Source organism: Planococcus citri, chromosome 3 (genome assembly GCF_950023065.1).
Source record: "Planococcus citri chromosome 3, ihPlaCitr1.1, whole genome shotgun sequence".
In the NCBI taxonomy this organism is placed as follows: domain Eukaryota; kingdom Metazoa; phylum Arthropoda; class Insecta; order Hemiptera; family Pseudococcidae; genus Planococcus; species Planococcus citri.
Window position 1 is genome coordinate 31,184,922 of NC_088679.1, and position 15,471 is coordinate 31,200,392.

A 15,471-nucleotide genomic window follows, 5' to 3' on the forward strand; every position below is an offset into this window, starting at 1 on the left:
TAGCGACAACAGAAACGATAAGGCGGTAATATTTATGTATGATACTTTCTTGATAGGGGACGGACACGTAACTGCAATGGCAGAATGCGTTATGCAAAAGAGACCATTCCAAAACACTCTTGATACAGAGTATTATCGAAGGGACATGTTGGTTTCTGATTTAGTCGAATTAATCAAAAAGACGCCAAAAATTCCGAAAAAATTAATGATTTCGATAGGTAATTTTGACATTATAATGCGAACACCCTTTCACGAATTTTGTGATCAAATGAACCAACTAGCCTGCATTTTACGAGACAGAGGGGTGGAAGAAATTTTTAAAGTACCTGTCATAAAACATCCAAAATTAAACAAAGTTTCATACAACCAAATTGAAATGGCACTGCACTACGATTGGGCGAAAGTAGCAGGAGCAACAAATACAAATTTGAAAGATTATTTCGAGAAACTTAATGAAGAGACCGCTCTATTAGACGAATATGGTGCTTTCCATAGTTTGCAAAATTATGCACCAATACTGGAAGAAATGGCGGAAAAATACATCCCACTCCCAGTAAACTTACGCCACAAACTCGGAAAATCAAAGAATTTAAAAAATGAAACTGAAAATATCGAAGAAAAACCAACGCAAACCGTAAAACCTATGTTGAAAGATGAAGAAAATCATACACACGAGAATGTATCAATTCCCTCTACGAGCAGCCAAGCAATCGAGTCAAATCAGCTGATCATAAACTACGTCTCATACGAAAATATGACACCGGCGAAAATCCAAGAAGATCCTCATCTGAGAGCAGCCATCAACTCAGCGATCGCACTCCAAAAAGCTGAAACGAGATCACAGCTGAAAGGACCCACAACTCCGAACGATCCAAGTCCACCTTTGACCCCTGACCTGCCGCTGACTCCAACAACACCGACATCACCACCGCTGACCCCGACATCACCAAATACGACGACAGCATTTCCATTTCCTGAATCATCCCTTCTAATGATATCACCGGAGAAACCACTACGAGAAATGGGCCCAACCTGGCAAAAAATGTTCGACGACCATGCCCAAAGCTGGAGCGAGGAGATGGAGCAGGAACACGAAATCAACGAAAAAGCTGCGCCCCCACCAACAGCAATGTCAACCGACGGTTCCGAAAATGGAAAAGAAAGCGACAGGAAAGACCTAAAATCAACATCAAAGACCAGGTAAAATTGAACAAAAATTCCTTATACGTTTATTATAAATAGATCAGGTCAAAGGTAGGGAAAGATTCGAGTAAAAAATCTGAGAAAAATCTAGATCACCTCTATTTTTCTTATATAAAAAAAAAAAAAAAAAAAAAATGTGTACAAAACAAAAAATTGATTTATAAATCAACCCATAAAAATAAGAATAATAATAAAAAAAAAAAAAAAAAAAAAAAAAACCCTCACGACACAGGTACCAAATAGGAAACCAATTTTTTGTTGTATGAAAAATAATATCAAAAACAAATCCTGTGCAAGAAAGACATCGTGAGCGAAAACACGTTTGGCCTCTAAGAAGTTATTCAATCGATCACATTTTGAAAATAGTCGTTTGGATGGTAACAAATTCCCAGAGGAACATAAAATAAAAAAAATGAAAAAAAAAAAAATTAAGAGTAAAAAATAATTCCCCAACTATAATCCTCTGGATACACCCCAAAACAATTTTTTAGAGTAAAATTACAGTCTGTATAAAGCATGCAAAAATTAGAATAATACTACTAGTGATTGATAGTAACTTTCTTAGCTCGCGGATATAAAATAACAATAATATTTCATCGAGGTGATAAATGTGATAAAAAATCATACAAAAATATAAAAAAGATAGAAAAATTCACTCTCGGCCTCATGACTTGTCAACCAATAAACACAGGTAGATAAAAAATGCGCAATTAAGAAAATCCAAAACAAATCCCTGTTTCAAAAATTATCGGTTGTACAATTTTGGTATAAAGAATCAAAAATATTTAGTCGATCGTAATTCAGGCAAATAGTAGATATATTTTTTTTTTAGAGAATGTAAACTTAACGTAACGTATACACGTCATGGCACTCTTAATCTAAAAAACAAATTTGGATCGAACACATTGAAGAATTATTTCCTTTTGAAACTTTAAAAAGTCACCACATAATAAAACCGTGAAATAACTTTGCCATGACGAATTGCTTAACGACTTCCGTCTACCAAAACATAGTCTCAGTTCTCTGCAATGAAACAAGTTTAATACATTTCTTCTCTCTTCTGTACAAAAAAGATCGACGAAAGTAAAAAGTAAAAACTACTTGACCTCAATAAAACGCGCACGAGTAGTATAATAGCCTTACAAAACCAATTCATGCAGAGAACCTCTTTATAAAGACAACTGTGTCCAAGTAGGGACCATGTAAATAAAATGAAAAATAAAACAACATAACAACGTACAGCATATAGGGTATTTTATTTTTAATTTTTTTTACTTTTTGGATAATTCGCATTCAAATTACAAGGTATAACAATAAATAAGATTAAGTTTTTTTTTAATTATAGTTGAGTTAACACTAGTAATAGCCCCCTAAATAAGGAATGGCATAAGATAAAAATATAAGCAAAATTTAGAATTAGAATTCCCGTTTGTACATATGAGACCCTTATAAGGATCGATCCTTTTTCTTTTGACCTAATTAAGCCCCAAGTTTCTGGATCGAATCTGAAATCAAAACCGTAACTTAGCATTAGAATTTTCGTATATTTTCTAGAGTATAATAAAAAAAAACGCAGAACGAATAGTATTTAAGTTTATTTACTCATAATTATTATTAGTCAGTTCTTCCACTATTCTTAGTTTTTTTTAGTTTTTAATTTTTTTTTACTCAAGAAGGAGATAAACTTAGAATTAAAATATACTGAACAAATTCAACAACACGCAACGCAATCGCGAGTCAAAATTAGAAAATTTTCAATGGAAACGAAAAACAAAATTTTCGAATCTGTAAACAAATTCTTTTAACATTTAGTCAATTTTAGCTTCGTAAATGTACTTTAGCACCTAAGTTAAAGAAATAGTATTAGTTTTTTTTTCTTTTACATATTAAAAAATGAAAAATTAAAGAGCTTACAACATTGAGGAAACTAGGCTTGAAATTTCCAACATTGCATTCCATCAAAAATCGAGCCAATTATATATACCATCTTTTTCAACAAAAACAAAATCTAAAGGCCCATGTAAATAATGTACATAGAAGGAACCAGACGATTCGTAACTTAGAATTAAGAAAAAAATAATACATGCTTTAAACTTAAGTCTAGATTGTAACTTAGAATTACGCGAAATTATAATTCAATACCTACCCAGTGTACATAATAATGTGTCCCAATAGATCGATTCAATTTTGATAAATTTGCCCGAATCGCATCTGTAATAGAAATTTGAAAACATAAAAAAAAAAAAAAAAAAAAAATGATGAGAATTTTATTTAAACTTAAGAAAGTAAAGGCAGGTTAATCTTAAGAAAGAAATGATCATAGTTTTACATCTGTACAGTACTTTACATATAAACGTGTAGAAAGAGAACGGGTACATAAACTAAGCTGTATAAAAACTTAGTATAAATTCTTTGTATTATTTTAAATTTTGGTAACTCGTCTTAGCTTTAATTTTTTTGGGAAAGAACCCTGTAATTGATAGTTTTTAAATTTTTTTTATCGACATGACACAATACAAGGAGAGTCAGTCAAAATAACGTAACTTTATCAAGATAAGATTGAATAGAATTAGGAAACAACATTAACCATAGAGAAAAAACCACATCATAATGCTGTTTCAAAAATAAATATAAGATTGACTAGATTATGACTAGAGAATAATAACAAAAAAAAAAAACAGACTAGAATTAAGATGTTTTATCGTATATGTATTTTTGCTAATACTGATGTAATTAGGGGACCGACTAATCACGCATCAACTTAATTTCTCAAAACAATAGTCTAGATAGTCTAAAACCAAAATCACAGTGTCGCAATAGTTGCCTTATATTTTTCATAATTTAATTAACAGAAAATTCACACAATATCACTCTTTATAAAGAAGTGACAATAGGCCTATCGCTACTTATGAAAATTACAGAAGGGAAACTCTCGATTAAAAAATTTTCACTTCCCTATAACAACTTCTAAAAAACAAGTACCACTTACCATTTCGGCCAATGTTAATGATGAATTGATCAGTATGAGGTGCATTGTGTTCTTCACTCATGTATCAATGAGATGATCTCCGGATCGATCATGGGTCTTGAATTGGGGATCCATTGTGCCAAAATACGTAGGCATTAATTCTTCATTTTTGAAATTCACAGAGTCTTCTTTGACAATTTTTTTTTTACATACAGAATCCTGTATCAAAAATTCGCAGAGCTGTCTCCCCGCGCAATCTGAGTAAAGTACGGGGGGCAGAGGGACTTCCCTGACAGTCAGGCAGTAATTACACTTATTTGTTTACCGTGCTTCACTCTGAGGGGATCCAAAGAGTTAACCCACGGGGGGCATATGTAAGGTGGCATTATGGCCTCACTGTCCTCTCAGTGCATCTTATAACGATTCTTAAATTGGTGAAGATCCTATAGGACTTGGTAAATCCATCCTTTAGGTCTTGACAACTTATGGATCGTTTGATTTATTAAGGTAAAGTGTAGGTACTTGCGAATTCGAATATTATCGAATACCATTTGGGTGGTCCGGATAATATTCCATCACACCAGGGGGTCCGCGCCAATATTATTTATGTGGGCGGAGAATTCGCAAATTACATATATTTTATGATTGGTTAGAATATTTCCCCCATCTCTTGGTAAAAGTAGCGCGAGCCTATCAGCTTTCGAGATCGATTTAGGAACTTTTAGGTGCTTTAGGTATAACTTTAGCTAGGTTCGATCTCGAAATCACTTCTTGTTCGTTCGCGGAGTCGTAGATACGTAAATTCGGTACCGACCATAGTACTTTAACGATCTATGAATCGTGGACTTGAGCACTTAGTCCGTTTTCCCTCGACTTAATCGTTTGAAAACGTATTCCTTTTCCCTGTTTACCCTTATTAGGGTTCGGTTAATTAGTATCTTCATTGGTTAATTCGGGGCTTAATAAAGCAATCAACCACTTCATCTTAGTTGCCCTGTCGTGGAATTGTGTAGTTAAGTCCTCTTTGGTGAATCAACGTGATTAGGCGGTCGAGCATAGTGTCTCTGTTCTAATTCGTATTAAACTTGTACATTGGTGAAAGTATATATTTGAAGAAAACCTTATTATTAAGAGAATGTGATTTGTTACATCGATTACATTGGAGAAACTAACGAATGTGTTATTATTCCGCGAAAGTGGGCCTAATTTATACATTGGTTAGTATTTATGTTGACGTATCCGGCAATATGGTAGTATAACCGCCGAGCTAGCAAAGGGGTAAGTGTTAAATTGTTCCTTCATGATATTGCAAAGAGTCGTATAAGACTTCTGGCAATCTTTCACCCGCTAAGGAATATTTCTCATCCTCTCTCGTATTACCAAATCTGCTCGTATACAGTCTAACAAATTTTCCTAAATTTTCTTCAGAAGATTAGGTAAGGTTATGTTGATTTAAACAAAGAGCCAAGCTGACAGAAATTTTCTGTAAAATACTATGAAATTTTTTTCGATTGCTCATCTCACTGAAGAATTTAATGCTTCAAAACGCAAAATTTCATTCTCTTTCTCGTGTGTTTTCTATTTTGATCGGATTTCATTGAAGAATTTTTTAAAAATTCGGTTGAAATGTAAAAACCGCCAAAATAGATGCTGTTTCTACGCAGCATCAGAATTTTTCAACAGAAAAAAATGTTCATCTCACAAGGGAACCCTCCCACATGATAATCTCCGATTTGAGTGAAACTTGGACTGGTGGAAAAAGGGCCTCAAAAAACTCCCATCTCCCAATTTTTAGCTGCTGAAGTTGATTTTTCAATTTTTGGCGAGCGTTTGAAGTTTTGTGTATTTTTTATTACTTTTCCTCGTGTTATGTGAAAAAATTCGATTTCTAATGATAATTCCAGATTTGGCCGACGGTATTGTATTACTTATCGATTAGATATCAAGCGTAGACTCATTGGCCAAAATTTAAGCTGCTGAAGTTCATGTGGTGGGGGAAACGGTCATTTTTCGAATTCACAGAACAACTTTACCTGTGTACGTAAAACTTCAAACGCTCGTCAAAAATCGAAAAATCGACTTCAGCAGCTGAAAATTGGTGGATAGGGGTTTTTTGAGGTCCTCTTTCCACCAGTCAAAGTTTCATTCAAATCGGAAATATATGGGAGGGTTCCGTGACAGGAAATTTCCTCAACTTTCTACATCACAAAGAGAAACTTATTACCTACGTCTTATAATTTCTCCAATCCAAATTCTAAAATGAAAAATTTCAAATCATTTTTAAAATCTTTACAATTTTTCTGCTGGCACAAAATTTCATTTTATTCAAAACAAAAATGCCAAAAATTCATTGAAATTCAGATAAGCACATAAAAAATGTTGCCATTTCTCAAAATTTTTCAAAAATTCTTATTTTCACCAATTTTTTTTTGAAACTGAAATTTCAAAATAAAATTTGATCGAAATTGAAAACCCCGCCGTTATTATACTCTATTTTATTCCCGGTTTGATGCGATGTAAAAAATGCTCCGTAGCCGTCCAAGTTGGCTTTGAAAATCAACATAATCTTTTGGAGGATGTTGAGAACCCCCTCAATTTTCAAAATGAGTGATCAGTTGATATTTCAAATCAATTTTTTTTTCAATATCATAATCCGATTGTTAAATCCCACTCAAATTTATCGGTTGAACTTCTACCAAGGGGCAAGTCAACTTTTCATATTTTACAAAATTTTCAAGTTATTTTACACAATTAGGGTAGGTATAGACTTTTAAAAAGGAACCCTTTTCCTGATTTTTATTTATTTTTAGGTATATAGATACATCGATTTTCAAAAACATTTCCAACAATTTTTTACCTGCATCTGCTAAAATAAGCCATATTTTACAAAACATTTATTCGCATTATTTTTGCTAACATTTTTCATCTTGTTTCAATGAATACGAGTAAAGACAACAATCTGAAATCTGTCACTTGAGGAAACACTCGACAGTCTGCTAAATGGGGATGTTTGGGATCCTGTTTCATTTGTGATTTTTTTTTTTTCGATTTCGTCAATGACTTTGAACTGCTCTACACATTCCTTAGCTCACTGTTCAACCTCGGGAGTAATTCGAAATCTGGAATCTTGTGTAGAGCCAAATTTGGGGAGTTTCGTGGCGAATGGAGGAAGATGTTTTTAGATGTCCCTATTCCAGGTGTCTGAATTTGACAATTTATCGAAATGGAATATCTGATATGAAAAAGGAATGCTCAAGCGTTCACTTAAAGCATGAAAAAATTATCTCGCTACAATAGATAGGTAGGTAGGTATAGAGGTAGGTACCACAAAACAGTATTTGTCCAACTATTTTTTGATCACATCTATCTACTTCTTTTGAGGGTACGCTTACGATACTGTAACTGGAACCCCGATGAATTCATCACAATATATTCTTTCAACTCATTTGCCTTATTAGCACTTCAGAAAGGTTACACATCTCCAGAGGGTTAACTTCACTTAAAGACATCTCCATTATAGCCCAGTCAAATAGCGGAAAAAAATGGGCGAACGCAGACATCATTGCGACCAAAGTTTTTTTTTGCGAATATTGTCTAGGGTGGTGTGGCGAACAACATACTAAAAGCCCCCGCCCCTACCAATAGAGCTAATCTCCCCATAGTGGATCAAAGCCCCCCAAAATCAGTTTTTTGTCAAAAAAATTCTGAAACGTCAACTTTTGAGTAAAATGAGCACTGATCATCTAATCTCTTCTCTAATACGAGTACCTATCAAATGAGCTATCAACCAACTCCCTAGCCCCAAGGGAGGGTGGCGCTACGACCCCTCGAAGTGATGTGATTTTAATAAGTTTATACATTTTTTCATGACTTTGGGACTTGGAACCTGGTATAATCGATCAAATAAAGTCAAACTTGAGGAATGAGATTCTTTCGGGACCTAAAGTCGACCCCTACAGAGGGGAGGGTCAAATTCGAAAATTACGGAAAGGTCGTTTTTTTTGGAGGGGCATAATATGGTCCCAAATGGATGAAAATAGTCCAAAATCATATCATTGGTCAGTACTCCCATTGTGATCAACATATCCAAATTTCAGCTTCCTAGGTCATCCCCACCCAATTTAAGACGGAATTAAGGTGGAAAATCCCTCATTTTACCCCTATTTTCGGGTTTTTCCTCCTTAAAAGAAATGGGGATCACCACATCATCCTAGACAATATTCGCAAAAAAAACCTTTGATCCCAATTATGTGCGGGTCAAATCGTACTTTGACTGGGCTATTAGATAGGTAACTGATATCACTGAGGAAACTTCTGAGCTTAAACTCTCAGATTTGATTCCCAAGCAATGTCAGCATTTCGAATGAACTTTCTAGTATCACTCGAGGAATTCTCCAGATCTTTCCTCAGCGATATCAGTCCTACTTCTCTTCTACCCACCACTTTGACAGTATCGTAATCAAATTCTTCAATTACCAGTTCACGTCGTTCCATCAACATTACTCCACGCTCATCATCTTATTAATACTGCACAGATGAAGAAGAACTAGAAAATTAAAATGTACACCTATACACATCGTCAAAGATGCTACGGCGGCAATGAGTATTGAAAAATTCTAAGTAGACTGCGGTCGAATAGAGGCAATTGAAGATTGGTGAAAAAAAAATGAAAATGCATGCAACGTTAAGAAACTCAGCACGGCGTCGATGCTCGAAGCGTCGTCATTGCTATCAATTCTTAACATGTGTCGAGTCATTAATCATGTTCTCGAATAATTTATCACATATCAATTAGGTAGATATTTCATTGCACAACAAAAGCTCATTCCACGATTCTCGTGCAACTCTTTGCTCTTCGGTTGCATTCTCATTTGTATACCGATCGACGATCGTGTTAGGTGATCTCGACGAGCAATAATAATAACGCAACATATCCTCCATCTAAGTACATATACATATGATGAGGATGACTACACCATTACAAGAGACCCAGCATCTTACATAGATAGATAGGATAGCCATTGAGCCACGTATCACAGCCATGGGATGGCTATGTTGATTTAAATGAGAATCACTGGAACCATTTACTGAACTTATACTATATAAAACATCCACAGCCATAGCCGAGCTGCTGCAGCCGCGGCCAACCAAGAATAAAATTGAACAACGAAAGTAGCAAAAGAAACAGTCCCATAACGAATTAATAATAGACTCTAATATTGAAGTGACCAGCCTTGGCATTGAGGTATACGATCTGAAAGACTCCGTTAAGCGAAGATTCAACGTAGCCGGAAAAGCAAATCATGGCAGTGTTGCAAAAACTGCATTATTTCGGAATATCATAATAAGTAGTAACTTATGCATCAAGAAATACATTATATGAAAATAGACAAAATACAGTTTCAAATTACACGAATTCAAAATTCGATCGATGTTCCGCAGTTATTCTGCAAACAATTGCCGAAAGAGTCAAGAATTTTCATCTTCGCCATTGAAAGAAAAAACGTACTCTGCTGGACCATCACTTGGTGGAAAAGCGTTACAGGGTGAATTTTTGATTAATTGAATTTCAACGAAATCATAATGAAAAAAGGGGATAAAAGATACCTTGTGAAAAATTATTACAATCAACTTGATAGATAATCTTTTCGTTGTAATATTATTTCGTTATAATGGTGGTAAATGTTTACTTCTTCGGGAGTATCCTGAGACGCTCATCCCTCCTAATTCTACGCCAGTGTACTCTGAATATACTTCTAATTCTTCCTAATGGATATTTTAAGCATAGATAGTAATATGGAATTCATTAATGAGAAAAATTTCAAAACCAACTTACAAATGCATTTCAATCATTCTTCTAACGAAACAAATCCAACGACAAATATGCACACAATTACACTAACAATCAGACGTTTTTATTTCGCACAAACACCAACCGAAAATTAACAGAAAATCGACACGAAAATATAAGAATCGAACGAATATTTACACCAGAAAAATGCCGAATTTAAACGCAATCAAGGTTTTCAACACAAATTAAAATGTTATAATCTTATAATCACACCGAGAGAACTAACAATCGACTCGCACGTTCAACCAGGCCACAGTCTCAGTAACTTAATGACGTTTACCTTTTACCTGTTCCATTCGCGATGGGGGAACCCAAGCCAGATCAAACTAGTCAACCTGTGCTATACCTGTATGACGTCACGAAATCTTTGTTAACTTAACAAACCTCACAAAGTATCAATGCGTTAACAAATTATGTATGTAGACGAGTTAAAAAATCTTTGAAAATACGCATAATAATGTAAGCGTTATAATAAAAAACTAAACATCACGTATTAATAATAAAAAGTGTGCATGTGCATGTTGCATTGAACTAGGAAGTACTCCTAGCTGCGAGTTCATTACCGACTTTATTGTTACGCGGATGCTGATAAGAAACAGTATAATTGTTTAGTGTACGGTATGTTTTTATGCAAGCGTTGGAAATTACATTTATGGAATGATGATTTTTATACAGGTTTGTTGATAAGGCATACCTACACAAAGTTTTCGTTTTGTTGGAAAAATTAACCGAGAAGACAGACCGACGGAAGCTAGAGTGTCTCTGATAAAAATCCCCTTTTATCCGATTTTCAAGACAGATGCAAATGTCACTGAACAGTGAACATTATTCCAGAGAGCCCCCCTTCTTCACTGAATGAAATTTCGCTTAAATTTCCTTCTATAAGTCTACAATCAATCACAGAGAACACATCGTATATGGGGCCTGAGGGCTGTGGGGAAAGTGGGACATAATGCAAGTGCTTCCTAGACAAACTAAATCTCAAAGCCCCATTTTAAGGGTGTAATAATCTTGTAATTACAAATACCCTAAAAAAAAACCAATTTCCTCTAGTACTATAACAGGCTCTGTTGGAAAGTAACTACTGAATTCAGGAATTATTTCTGTCCTTTTACCCTATTGGCAGAATATTGTATTAAGATGGTTTATCGCTTCATCGTGGACCAATCGAACTCAAAGATGATTAATTTTGAAAAATTCCAAAAAAGATTTTTCGTAAATGAACAAAGAATAACGATTGTTGTAAAAAATCAGCGAGTTAAATTTTTACTGCTGAACGTTTTATAAATCATTCTCATTCTCTGTCAATATACAAAGCATAATATACAGGAAGTTTTTCTCGTAAATCCAAACCATCCTATTGAACATTGAAATTAAATACATAGGTATTTATTTAACTCGTAATCTCACAATCAGTCGAAGTCATGAAATTTATAAGGTATACCTATGTCCTATAGGTATCAAAATTTTCAATAATTTTTTACCGAAGACTGAAGTTCTCATTTTGGGCTAGGAAACGCTGCACCTTTGAAGACGCGAACGATTAAAATTTCATAAAAAACATTATTATTTAAAAAATTAAAAAAATTAAAAAAAAACAAAAAAAATCAAAGATTTTTTATAACTTAAGTTCTGGTGACAAATGACAATTAGATGATTCAATGTTGATGAATTTACCGAGATGATCTTTTTTCCCCAATAAATTGGTAGCGAACTGCAGAAATCTAAAATACCTGTATGTTTCATCATTTTTCAAGACATATTTGTTCTAATTTTATTTCTTATCTAATTTTTATGAAATTGAATGATTGTTTAGGAGAACCCATGTATCACAAATCACAATCCTTTATTCACAGCATCATTAACACGAAAACAAGTTGATCATCATCTCATTAATTTATCATCATCGTATTCTATACCTAACAAGTATCTCTTATCTCTCTACATAGTAAGTGTAAGTTCTAATCACTTAATCAGTATCAAATACCTTAATTTTCAATGTTAATATAATTTCCGGTAAAATGTTGACCTTTTTTTTGCCACCAATGGCTTGCTTTTTGAAAAACACGAAACAAAATTTTCTTCACTATTGCTGAAGAAATACAACGATTTGGAACTAAGCATTTCAAAATCATCCTAACGATGAAATTGAACCTCTCCTTATAGGTACCAGACTGTAACAAGACGTTTAAAAAAAAAATTCTTTGAATTAATTTAGAAATTTTATAAGTACAATCAGTACTATGCTTTAGATGTTTTATTTTTAACAGTAAAAGCATTGAATATATGAAAAAAAAAACTTTCTTGAGATTCGAAAAAGCACTTGTTTTTCTCCCCAGTAACGAAAGTAAATTCCCCTCCTCCTTTTTCCAATGATAGTAATTATTAAAAATTGGAAATTTGATTTAAAAAAAAATTAAATCCAGCGTGCTCAGGAAAATAAAAATGGGAGAAAATGAATATGAATGTGAATCGAATTTTTGGTAGATAGATGGTACATTTTTTTGTTCTACAATCTTTATAAACATCTACTCCTTTAATTCACAAGATAGGCAACCAGTCATGATGACGTTCGAGTACTACAAAATCTACATGTTGAATTTTGGCAGACGATTCCCGGAACACTCTGAGTAGTTTTCTGGTTCGATTTTTAAAAAATTTGTTTCCGAACCAAGCCACCAAACCAAACTAAACCAAAGAGGGGGAAAAAAATAAAATTGTTCTAAAATTTCGAATGAAAGAATAAAAAATAAAAATTTCTCATTTTTCCAAGATTTAAAAACATGAAAACTTTTGAAAGATCAAAAAGTGAAATCTATTAAAGTTCCTACTTATTTACTTATACTACTCAATTTGAAATTTCTTGCAATTGAAAAAAGATCATTATTCTGAAAATTTCACAACAAAAACTCAATTTCTCCAACTTTTCACAAGTTTGGTGAAGACAATTTACTTTCTGCTATGCCTTTTTTTAATTTGACATCGCCCTCAGATAAAATGATTAATGGTTTTGAAAATCTCCAAACTCGCGAATTTATCCACTACAACTGATCATAAATTTTCACCTCTGCAGTTTCAGGCCACCGTCACGTCTGCTCTTCATCTTCATACCTACACACCGTCGGCAAATACGTAAATCGTCTAAATCCAACGTTGATGTTGATTATTCCAGAAGTCGAATGAATCATAACGGAGTAGACGTAATTCATGCAATTCACATAACCTTGACAATCATTTTACCATACGCTAATTAACAAGTAATGCGAAAAGATAACGGTATCGAGATTTAGAGGTAGAAAGCACCGAAAGCAGGATGGAATCTCGACGGGAATTCGTCGATCATTTTCAATGAAATTTTTCCACCGAAAAGAACAATCAGGTAACGGTATTCTAATACGTTTACTAAACTCGCGCGGATTTTAGAAATGAAAACAAACGTGTTTCAACATACCCGGTCTCTGTGGTGTATGCCTGCACCGGAGACAGATGACTCGAGATTTAATGCACTGAAAAATTAACAAAATTAATTAGTTAATCGGATAAGGTTGAGACATTTTGATGAAAAATTACGACAAGTGTTTGGAAAAATTGCATACTTGATTTATGTGAGCGATAGCTTGACTCCTGGTGGCATCTGATAAGGTATGTCCGTTTACGTCTAGAATCTCATCGTCGATTTTTAAATCTTCCTTATCAGCAAAGGAACCTGAAGAAAAATGAAAGAATTTAAGTATTTCAAAAAAACAAACTTGACTTCTTTTTTGCAAAAAATTATTTCTTTTCATCTATGCTCAATAAACACAAGAAAGTACAAAGCTCCATTTTTTCCCCCTAATCAAATACATAAATAGGTAACTAATTAAAATAGGCTGGAGAAAAAAAATGGTCACCAACTCACCATACAACTTGATTTTCCTATCCTTTGTCTTGAGTAAAATGATAACGTAACCTCCGACATCTACCATGATTGATCACAAATAAAAACGACTTAAAATATTTAAAAAAATATACGTTAAGTAGGCCACTGAATTTTTAATTGCAATAATTACGAATTAATGAACACATGAACTAGAGTAAAAATTTTTCAACACTGGATATAGCTTTAAAAAAAAGTATTTTTATTCGCGATAACGAAATTTTTTCGCGAATAAACGAAAGTTGCTCAGCGATATACGCTGATTAACGCACTTCAAATATAATTAGAATCTGTTTCTTCATCATCATCATTACTAGTAATTTCTGTTCCGGCAGCTTCCATTTCGTTTTTGAAATAATTTCACGAAACGGGCGAATACAATTTTGCAAACATGACGTATTTGTCATCCATGCCATTTGAGAATCACTTTTTTATATACAAACATCGAAATCAATTTCGCACCGAACGAAACTCCTGCAAAAAAAAAAAAAAACAACGTTCAAATTAAAAATTACAGCTTTAAATGGCGCTAATTATCGCGTAACGCGAAAATAAATTCTAAATTCGTGCGATACTACATTTTGTAAAATTGTTTATTACATACCTATGCAATGATATAATATTTTTTTTTGCTTGAAAATCGTATCTACTTGTGAACCACGCAACGAACGATTTTCAAAACTTTAATAAACGTAGAACTTTAAGAGATGAAACGACGATAAAATAATGGAAACGGATGAAATATATAGTAACATAGTCAAAAAGCAAATTTATACAAAAAATTAAATAAAAAAAAATTACAAATTCATGATTTTTTACAAAGGATATATTATATGGGTGTGTGTGAAACGAGCTTGCCAGAGCGAGACTAAAAGCTTAAAGCACAGTACAAGAGATCAATAATGGTCCAGGTTTCTTCTCCGCCAACATTTCTCAGTACGTCTGTGCAATACGTTTTAAATCCGCATACCGTTTATCTCAAAACACCTTCACTATATTCCGCACATTTTATCCTACTAACATTCATTATACATGCTTTTATCGTTGTACTTTTGTTTAATTATTTTATATTTATTTTAATAGCTAATTTATTTAGTTTTTTAAATCGTCGTTGATGAAAATCATACGTATTGAATTTTGCAATACTCTGGAGTTGTAAATTTCGTCAGTGAAAAGTTGCTTAGAAGGAATATCATATATTACGATGGTGTTCGTGATTCACGTACTACCTATAACGAAAGATGAACTTCAGTGCTGTTATTATTGTACTTTTGAATGCATTTTTCTGCATCGTTTGATCTTGAATTTACCAATTATGTTGAATTTTCAATCAATTAATGTGCTTAATTGCAGTCAAATTCCAAATATGAGATTAAAATGTACTGAATTTGAAGCATGAAGCTCGTTGTTGGTACATGCACATCTAGCTACCTGCTTTAATATTTTTTCAGATGCATTTTTATTTTAATGAACTACTGATGAAAGTTATTTAAATAACAAAAAAAAAGGAAAATTGCAAGAATAATAAAAAAA

At 33.4% G+C, this 15,471-nt stretch overlaps 1 protein-coding gene across 2 annotated transcripts in view; it reads right to left on the reverse strand.

Annotated features, from left to right (window-relative positions):
- sdt (stardust) overlaps positions 1-14,808 on the reverse strand; it is a 121,643-nt gene extending 106,835 nt beyond the window's left edge. Inside the window, exons 1-4 of one of the 2 annotated variants that reach the window (XM_065358056.1) lie at positions 14,543-14,808; positions 13,921-14,412; positions 13,619-13,728; positions 13,474-13,528 (exon numbers count right to left, since the gene is read on the reverse strand). In XM_065358056.1, coding sequence (XP_065214128.1) covers positions 13,474-13,528; positions 13,619-13,728; positions 13,921-13,987 — 232 coding nt within the window. In that variant the 5' untranslated portion in view covers positions 13,988-14,412; positions 14,543-14,808. Of the gene's footprint in view, positions 1-10,007; positions 10,313-13,473; positions 13,529-13,618; positions 13,729-13,920; positions 14,413-14,542 lie in introns of those variants that run through there. The other variant, XM_065358057.1, reaches the window with a different exon arrangement.
- Positions 14,809-15,471: the final 663 nt, after the last annotated feature.